General features: G+C 26.1%; 2 protein-coding genes across 2 annotated transcripts; both read left to right on the forward strand.

Moving 5' to 3' along the window:
* Window positions 1-935: 935 nt before the first annotated feature.
* On the forward strand, window positions 936-2,031 carry LOC111626788. The gene is made up of 3 exons (XM_023370290.1): window positions 936-1,116; window positions 1,501-1,929; window positions 2,012-2,031. The coding sequence occupies exons 1-3, from the start codon at window positions 936-938 to the stop codon at window positions 2,029-2,031; spliced, it is 630 nt and encodes a 209-aa protein (XP_023226058.1).
* A 1,509-nt stretch (window positions 2,032-3,540) lies between these two features.
* LOC111626777 (patched domain-containing protein 3-like) lies at window positions 3,541-8,623 on the forward strand. Its single transcript, XM_023370277.1, has 3 exons — window positions 3,541-4,554; window positions 5,142-5,459; window positions 7,275-8,623. Exons 1-3 carry the CDS (start codon window positions 3,561-3,563, stop codon window positions 8,594-8,596), a joined length of 2,634 nt encoding a protein of 877 aa, XP_023226045.1. The 5' UTR covers window positions 3,541-3,560; the 3' UTR covers window positions 8,597-8,623.
* Window positions 8,624-9,583: the final 960 nt, after the last annotated feature.

Below are 9,583 nucleotides of genomic sequence, written 5' to 3' on the forward strand. Positions count from 1 at the left end.
ATATCTAAATATCTATATGACTTCTTGTCTACAACAATTTGATTTATATATTTATAGTAATTGTTCTTGAATATTTTAACGTTTCTAAGATAGATTTCATAGTGTAAACAGAATATTAATTATTTGTAAATAATTTATTTCTTTCAATTCATTTAAAACAATCTTATATTACAAGTTATTACAAAGAACAATTTATTATCTTTTATATATAACTTGTTGAGTGTACAAATAGCTGTGATATCTAAATATCTATATGACTTCTTGTCTACAACAATTTGATTTATATATTATTGTAATTNTATGAACTATTTGAGATTTTCCTTTTTAATCATTTTATTATTCTAAACAATAGATATAATTATTCATTTTTATTCAAAAGAATTTCACAGGTTTACCTTTCTAAGAAAATTATTTAAACTTTTTTAATATCCTGTAAATATTCTAATTAATTATTTAAATATATGAAAATTATTATTCATTATATGTATTTAGAGTTTTATATTTTTAAATTTTCCTCTAGCTTTAATTTTAAAAATCAATAATATAATAAAAAAATAAAAAAAAAGTTATAGAGTCTGTTAATCTTAGTATATTAGAGTTAATGATCTTTTTATAAAGTAATAAACAAAAAATTTTTTAAAATAATATTATATGTCTATTAAATGGTATGAAAATTATAGAAAACCATAAAAAAATTACATTTAAAGTAAATTTTATAATAAAAAATTTCACTCAAAATATATATATAAAGCATACTACACGAATCCTATAATACTTTATAGAAGAGGTTTCCTATACTGTAATTAAATTTTTAATTTAAGTTTAATCTATTTATTTAATAAATGTTAAAATTATTAGTATTATTATTACTTAAAATAATTGTTAATTTATTAATTATTTTTATCTTCTAGTAATCTTCAAACAAACCAAAAAAAATGAATCTTATGTGTATTCAAAATGGGCTCTCACGCCAATTTCAAAGACTTGGTAGATTAATAGGAGGTCATCCTTTATATTTCATCGCAGGTTCGTTACTTTTATCAATAGCACTGTCTTCGGGTATTCTGAATATTCAAATTAGTAGAAATGCTGATTATCTTTTTACATCAACTGATGGTAAAGCTGTAAACATAAAAAGACTTACAGACGAATTATTTCCTGTCAATACATCTTTTTATATGGATATACCAAGAATAACAAATAGAAATTTTATACTCTTTCAAATTGTTGCTAAAGAAGGAGAAACAATGTTAAGAGAAGATATATTTAATGAAATAAATATATTTCATGAAAGTATTAAAAACATCTCCATAAATATAAATGGTAAAGTTTTGAAATATAAAGATTTATGCGCAAAGAAATTTGAAGAATGTGAAGAAGGAAATTTTGTAAAATTATTACCATTTACTAAAGAGATTATATCAGGAAAGAAAAAAATAAAATATCCCGTAGAAATTGATAAATTTACATTTGCATTTAAGGAATATATTCTCACTTTAGGAGGTGTTGAATTAGATGAAGAAGATTACATTACAGATTTAAAGAGCGTAAGACAATTTTATATTTTAGATTTCAGCGATAGTAAAAAACTTGAAGCGATAAAACAATGGCAACAACAAGTTTATAATTTTATGAAATATTATCATTCGGATGTCATTTGTCTTTCTTATATAAGTCACCAAGTTATCGATGAAGAGATCAAAGGATTTACTAACAGACTTCTTCCGAGGATTCCATTTGTGGTATTAATAATTGCAGTGTTTTCATTTATCACTTTAATAACTAACGATTGGGTTAAAAGTAAACCTTGGCTTGGACCTTCTGCATGTCTTTCGGCTGGAATAGCTATTACTAGTGGATTTGGTTTAATGTCGTATATTGGAATCGAATACGTAGACTTTAACATAGCTCTTTGCTATTCTGTTCTAGGTGAGTACTTTTTCGTAATTATTAAATTCTTATTTATCAGATTTAATAATATTTGATAATAATAGCAATTATTATTTCATAGGAATTGCATTAAGAATTTAAAAACGATATATTTCTAATCTACAATTTTTATCACTAGAAATGATATTTTTTTAAATAAATTTTCAAAAAAAAAGGCATATACTTTTTCCTTATTGAAAAATCTTTCTTTCATTGAATGAACGGTAAAATTCTCTATAACAATTGTTGGATTTATCAATTTCAAATAAACACAATTGAATTTGTCCTTTTCTTCTAAATTTCTCTGTCCTTTCTTCTAAATTGACGTTAATATTGATAATAATTTATTGATTATTGTTGTATTTATAAACTATAGCAATCATAATAGAAGTCATTAGATTTAATGTCAAAAACAATAGTTTTTCTACAATATAATACCCATTCTCGTGTTTTTATTTTTTGTTTGTTTTTAAATTTTATTACACTTGTTTATAAAGGGATTTATATAAACTTTGCAATCGGCTTACTGTACATTATTATATATATAAATATATATATATATTTTTTTTTTATTATTGCAAAGTTTGATAAAGCTCGTGCTGTTTCAAGGTTCTGACCCATTTCATGACATCCTTAATTTTTATCCATTTTCCTCTTACACAATTTCTTCCCTCTTCATTTGGTATGTTGTTTATATATGTCATTGAGGTGAGTATAAAATGACGTCAAAACTCATTCTTATCCTTTATATTAGGTTTCTTTTTCTATATGAACTATTTGAGATTTTCCTTTTTAATCATTTTATTATTCTAAACAATAAAGGCTAATTGATATACATATTTATTAATTTCTAACAATACAGCATGACAGGAAAAAAATTTTTTTTAAAGTATAGGATCGACTGAGTCTAAATATATATAAGTATTCAAACATGTATTCTATTTTGGTAATGTTACAAGCTTTTCTTGATTATATCTCTCAAGGTTTATATAAGATTAATTTATTTGCTAGATTTTACGAAATACTTAATCCTGAAAAATGTTGTTTATTATATTTCGTGTTTATTTATACGTAGGTTATCCATCATATTTCGGTTTTTTAAAATATTTTTAATACTGTATTATGGATATGTAAGAACACTGTGTTTAAATTGATATTCTTAAGGCACATTCGTTTTGTGTAAAGTGGAATAATAACGTCAATACTATACTGTTTAACCATTTAAAATCTCTGTTTACATTTCTCTATATAACATTACATTACATTAATTATAAAACTGAAGGAACACAATCTTAAGAAACGAATCCAGCAAATAAAAGTATAATAATAGCTTTCTAAGGTTAGATTTATTATAACAAAGTCTAGCCTTAGAAAACTATTATGATATTTATATTTGTAGTTTGATGTAGATAACAAGCATCTCTATTGCAGGCCTATTTAATGAATCTTATTCGTACGCATTCAGTTTATATAATAATAATAATAATACAATCTCTATATCTCTAATGCAGGAATGTATGTTACAAAATAATATCTACATGTTTATATAGAAAAATTGAAATTACATAATTTTATTTNTTAATTTATTAATTATTTTTATCTTCTAGTAATCTTCAAACAAACCAAAAAAAATGAATCTTATGTGTATTCAAAATGGGCTCTCACGCCAATTTCAAAGACTTGGTAGATTAATAGGAGGTCATCCTTTATATTTCATCGCAGGTTCGTTACTTTTATCAATAGCACTGTCTTCGGGTATTCTGAATATTCAAATTAGTAGAAATGCTGATTATCTTTTTACATCAACTGATGGTAAAGCTGTAAACATAAAAAGACTTACAGACGAATTATTTCCTGTCAATACATCTTTTTATATGGATATACCAAGAATAACAAATAGAAATTTTATACTCTTTCAAATTGTTGCTAAAGAAGGAGAAACAATGTTAAGAGAAGATATATTTAATGAAATAAATATATTTCATGAAAGTATTAAAAACATCTCCATAAATATAAATGGTAAAGTTTTGAAATATAAAGATTTATGCGCAAAGAAATTTGAAGAATGTGAAGAAGGAAATTTTGTAAAATTATTACCATTTACTAAAGAGATTATATCAGGAAAGAAAAAAATAAAATATCCCGTAGAAATTGATAAATTTACATTTGCATTTAAGGAATATATTCTCACTTTAGGAGGTGTTGAATTAGATGAAGAAGATTACATTACAGATTTAAAGAGCGTAAGACAATTTTATATTTTAGATTTCAGCGATAGTAAAAAACTTGAAGCGATAAAACAATGGCAACAACAAGTTTATAATTTTATGAAATATTATCATTCGGATGTCATTTGTCTTTCTTATATAAGTCACCAAGTTATCGATGAAGAGATCAAAGGATTTACTAACAGACTTCTTCCGAGGATTCCATTTGTGGTATTAATAATTGCAGTGTTTTCATTTATCACTTTAATAACTAACGATTGGGTTAAAAGTAAACCTTGGCTTGGACCTTCTGCATGTCTTTCGGCTGGAATAGCTATTACTAGTGGATTTGGTTTAATGTCGTATATTGGAATCGAATACGTAGACTTTAACATAGCTCTTTGCTATTCTGTTCTAGGTGAGTACTTTTTCGTAATTATTAAATTCTTATTTATCAGATTTAATAATATTTGATAATAATAGCAATTATTATTTCATAGGAATTGCATTAAGAATTTAAAAACGATATATTTCTAATCTACAATAACTTAGAATATTTTTATTACTGATTTAAAGAAAATATATGTATATCTATTAAGGTGAGTCCTGGGTTACGTGCCTGAGAAAAAGTATTGTCGTGACACTACTTGCACGCGTATTAAGTGTTACTTAACCATGATCCAGGTCTTTAAAATAATTATAAGCTAACCAATGGCAAAGTTCATAAAACCACTTAACACCAGTAGTCGGTTCGCATCTCACCAACCGGCTGACCAACTGGTATTTTCCGGTTTTCTTCGCCGTCTACCATCAATTTTCCATAGGAAGTCCTTCCGAAAGACATCCCCTTTGGCAGATTGTTCACGTGTTGCGATTAATTTTTAACTTAAATAATTTAAAATTATTTTTATGATATATCTTTGAATTTGATAAAATTCAGAATTAATCAGATATACTACTATTTTCCTAACAATATCATATATTGTATTATTTTTATATTTACAGCTACGGAAATTGATGATTCTTATATTTTAATATCGGCATGGAGAAGAACAAATCCGAAAGTTAGTGTTGCAGACAGAATGGCAGAAACTTTTTCTGAAGCAGTTGTATCTGTTACGATAACTTCTTTGACAAATTTTCTATCATTCTCAATCGGAATTGCATCGAATTTTCCAGCAATAAGAATCTTTTGTATCTATGCAGCTACGTGTACATTATTTACATACGTTTATCAGATTACGTTCTTTGGAGGATGCATGGCACTCAGCGGTTATAGAGAAAAGAAAAGACTACATTCAATCACTTTTCAGTTTTCAGGAGGTATGTTTTATATCATTTATATATAATAATTAAACCTAAAATAGAATAAAATTAATTATGAGGTAAGTGCACCAAAAGTGACTAAAGATTCCTCATAAATTATACGCATTTTGGTTTCTTGTATAAAAATTTTCATATTATTCTATTTCCTCTTTAAATTTTTCTACTATTATCTCTACTAAATTAAAGATTATTGATCTTATAAACTATATTTTTGGACCTGACTACGTCAGATTTAGTTCGTTACAAAAAACTTTTAACTTCATTTATAATTTATTATTCAATTTATTTCAAATACACAATACTAAACACCTACTAAAATCTAGTTACAAAACGTGTATCAAAACTTATACAAGATATCAGGTATATGACAACATCTAACCTTTTGTCCCTGAAATTGACAGTAATTATTTGTCAGTCAAGTAAGTAATTTACACAACATCGAAAATTATGAATTAGATTCAAGGTCTGTGAATTGTATTCATTTCAAGTTCTAAAAATTGATCAAGGGATTAAATATCTCTAAGCAATATAAAATGTCAGAAAAAAACCATGCAGTAGCATTGTTAGAGGGTGTTTTACATTGTATTCAGAGAATCCCTCAAATTAATTTAACGTCGGGAAGCAATAAATTGGTATAAGTTTATTATTACTGTATTATTTTTATTCAACTACTCTACAATGTGGATTGTTTAAGACTTATTAAAGCTGAGGGTGATGTAAGTTAAAAAGAGATTAAATATTCTTATATTTCACAAAATGTAGGTAAGAATTTGCCTGTTTTCTCATATAAATAAATGCAATGTATATGATAATAGGTTAAATATTTTATTCATTAGTATTGTTTTATTTTGATTTTTTATTTATCGTAAATAAGAATAATAATCGTTTCATATGAAAATGTCAACTATAATAACAATAGTAGCCATCGAGAGACAAATGGATACGTAAACAATGGAATAAATGATTTGTCTCGAATAATTTCGTGTTGAAAAACATAGGAAACATATCGAAAAACTGCACTCTATATACAGTTTACAGTAACAAGTATGAACTAGATGTTAGTCAAGACCTTGATTTCTACAACGACATCGAATTAGACACGAATGACAACATAATAACCGAAACCTAAGACATAGAATCGGGTTAACTATGAAACAATAATTACAGGGTGTTTCAAAAATAATTTTACAACTTGAAAGCGAGATATTGGTGAACTGACAGAAGAGACATATAATTTTATAACATTGAAATGTAGTTAAACATTTCAAGGTTTATGTCCATCGGGTTTTTTTTTTATTCAATATGACTTCCTTTGTTGTGCGGTAAACTTTCCATCTATAGTCAGTTTCTTCCCATATGTGGTGCAGCATTTCCGGTGTCACTTGAGCCACTGCAGAGGTAATTAGAGTTGGAATTCAGCCACACTTATAGGTAAGGTTGAAACGTACACTCAATCTTTAAGAAATCACCATAAGAAAAAGTCTAAGGTGTTAGATCCAGAGAGTGAGGTGGCCATGCAACCGGTACACTTCGGCAATTAATTTCTCAGAAATTTTCAGCTAATATTTATGTTTTTCAATAATATTTACACCCATTTGGATTATAGAAATACAGCTTCATGCGTGACAATTTTTATACAACAAGTATATTATATAATATAATGATAATGAAGCTATATCGTGCCACGATCCATACTATGGAAAACACTGATAAAAAATAATAAATATAATATAATTAATATTTAATTGAATCATTTATTATATTAAATAATAATAATTATTATTATTATTATTATATTTTTTTACTTTTTAGATGAAAATCCTGTATATAAAGAAGACTTCATTATGGCACAATTGAGAGACAAATTAGGCCCTATTTTAACGTATCCACTAACAAAAGTATTTGTGTTTGCTCTATTTTTTATCAACGTCGGTACTTCATTATGGGGTTTGGCATTTATTAAAACTGGTAACGAGTATGCTGATTTATTGAGTTATAATTCTACTTTAGTAACATTTAGTGATATTATGTTTAAGTATTTTGGAAAATATACTTATCCTATACATTTAATCATAAATAAACCGTTGAATTATGCAGATAATGATGTACAACGGGCCATTGAAGAAACTATTAAAAAATTCGAATCTCATCCTCATATTTCTGAATCTGCATTAACTCTTTCATGGTTAAAATATTATAAATCTTTTATGAATCATCCAGCTGGTACTTTTTTACTTAGAGGTTATAATATGTCTGATAAACAGGATTTTATTGATGGACTTCGTAATGTATTTCTTAAGTTTCCTCAAGCCAGACAATTTGAATTAGATATTAAATTTAATGAAAATTATACTGATATTATTGCTAGTAGATTTTTATTGCCTATGAAAAATATTGATAGTCCAACAATAGAAACGAATGTAATGAAAGAAATGGAAATAATTACAGAAAATACTCCTGTACCTGTTAAAGTATTTTCTCTTAATTTTCATTTTCTTGAACAAGCAATATTAATTAAAGGAATCGCTATCGAAATTGGTTTAGTAGCATCAGCATTAATTTGTATTATATTTTTTCTTTTCGTACCAAATATTACTTGTGCCGTTTGTATCTCAGTAATAATTATATGTATTATAATAGAAACCGTAGGTATAATGGTTTTTTGGAATGTTAAATTAGATTTACCATCTCTTACGATTTTAATATTATGTGTAGGATTTTCTATTAATTATCCAACTCACATATCATCATCTTTTGTTTTAGCTGGTAATTTGAATTCAAAAGACAGAATTAAGAAATCTTTGTATGAAGTTGGTTTTCCTATCTTTCAAGGATCATGTTCTACTATTCTTGGTGTTATGATTTTGGGTTTTCAGCCCTTTTATATCTCCAGAGTTTTCTTTAAAATAATTAGTATTGTTGCTATTCAGACAGCTTTTCACGCTTTATTTCTTATACCATTACTTTTAGATGTTTTAGGACAATGTGATAAATCACTTTCTTCAAGAGTTAAAACAATTAACGATGGTCATTTTGCTCCGTTGTCCATAGAAGAGGTCGAAAATGAAGAACATTTGAAAGAATCTGACGTGGAATTTATGGAAGTAAAGCTATCGTTAAATCATGATATGTAAATCTGTGATAATTTTCATATATATTTTCTTAAAAATATACTTTTTATTCACAAATATTATTATTGATATATGTTAACTTTTTTTTTAACATTTTACGTTTGTATATTAAGTAAGAATAATAAAATTAGTAATACATTAATAAAAAAATTTTTTTTATATATTTTAAAGCTTTGTGGTGTTATTATTATATATTTTACAAACGACTAGTTATAATAATGTTAATTAAAATAAATATTTTTTTGTGAAAAACAAGTAATAAAATGAAAACTGCAATGTGAGATCCCGTGGAAATTTCGTGTTAATATGTTACTTACAAGTTAGTGAAAAGTACACTGTTTTTAGCTTTCCCGAAATCACATAAGCTAGTGATAAAAGCAACATTAGTAGCTTGTGTACACGAACGATCTTTTAACACGAGGGAAATAAGTTACACAGCAATTATCTACAGCAGTATACACGTGGCGAGTCGCTTCAGTGTCTCGTCACGTGTGTATTGTTCCATTTGTTTTCATGTATAACTTACATGGAAACAAATATATATGTTATAACTTGTGCCTTACTCGCATTTGTTTCCTCGAATTAAAAAGTCGCGTGTGTGTTCGCCAGTACTTACGTTAAGAACAATACTTATGACGTTAAAGTTATTGTTATAGTTGACAATGCACGATGTTTACTCCATTTTTTATAATATAGCCATTTCTTTCTTCAAGTCACTGTATCTCAATAAAGTGTATGTTTGAAATAACGTATAAATTTATTTATTTAGTTTTTTTAAATATATTCAAACAAGTTAAAACACAGTAAAACACAGTAAATCCTCTATTTAATGGAGTAATTCGGGCAAGAGAATGTCAGTTGAGTAAAGATTAGGTTTACTTTATGGTACATTTTATATTTCTAGAACTTTAGCTGTTATAAATTGCATTATACGAAATCATAAATATTAATTTATATTAGCAAAATATTCAGTAGTTCACTTTAAAGTCA

The sequence above is a fragment of the Centruroides sculpturatus genome, unplaced genomic scaffold, assembly GCF_000671375.1.
Source record: "Centruroides sculpturatus isolate CEXI.00-Female unplaced genomic scaffold, Cexi_2.0 scaffold388, whole genome shotgun sequence".
In the NCBI taxonomy this organism is placed as follows: domain Eukaryota; kingdom Metazoa; phylum Arthropoda; class Arachnida; order Scorpiones; family Buthidae; genus Centruroides; species Centruroides sculpturatus.

Excerpts from the sequence above, each read along its gene's own strand:
- LOC111626788 (XM_023370290.1), top strand. The coding sequence starts at position 936 with ATGAATCTTATGTGTATTCAAAATGGGCTCTCACGCCAATTTCAAAGA. Across the intron at positions 1,117-1,500 it reads TCTTTTTACATCAACTGATG|GAGGTGTTGAATTAGATGAA; the intron begins GTAAAGCTGTAA and ends TTCTCACTTTAG. Across the intron at positions 1,930-2,011 it reads TCTTTGCTATTCTGTTCTAG|GAATTGCATTAAGAATTTAA; the intron begins GTGAGTACTTTT and ends ATTATTTCATAG.
- LOC111626777 (XM_023370277.1), top strand. The coding sequence starts at position 3,561 with ATGAATCTTATGTGTATTCAAAATGGGCTCTCACGCCAATTTCAAAGA. Across the intron at positions 4,555-5,141 it reads TCTTTGCTATTCTGTTCTAG|CTACGGAAATTGATGATTCT; the intron begins GTGAGTACTTTT and ends TTATATTTACAG. Across the intron at positions 5,460-7,274 it reads CACTTTTCAGTTTTCAGGAG|ATGAAAATCCTGTATATAAA; the intron begins GTATGTTTTATA and ends TTTACTTTTTAG.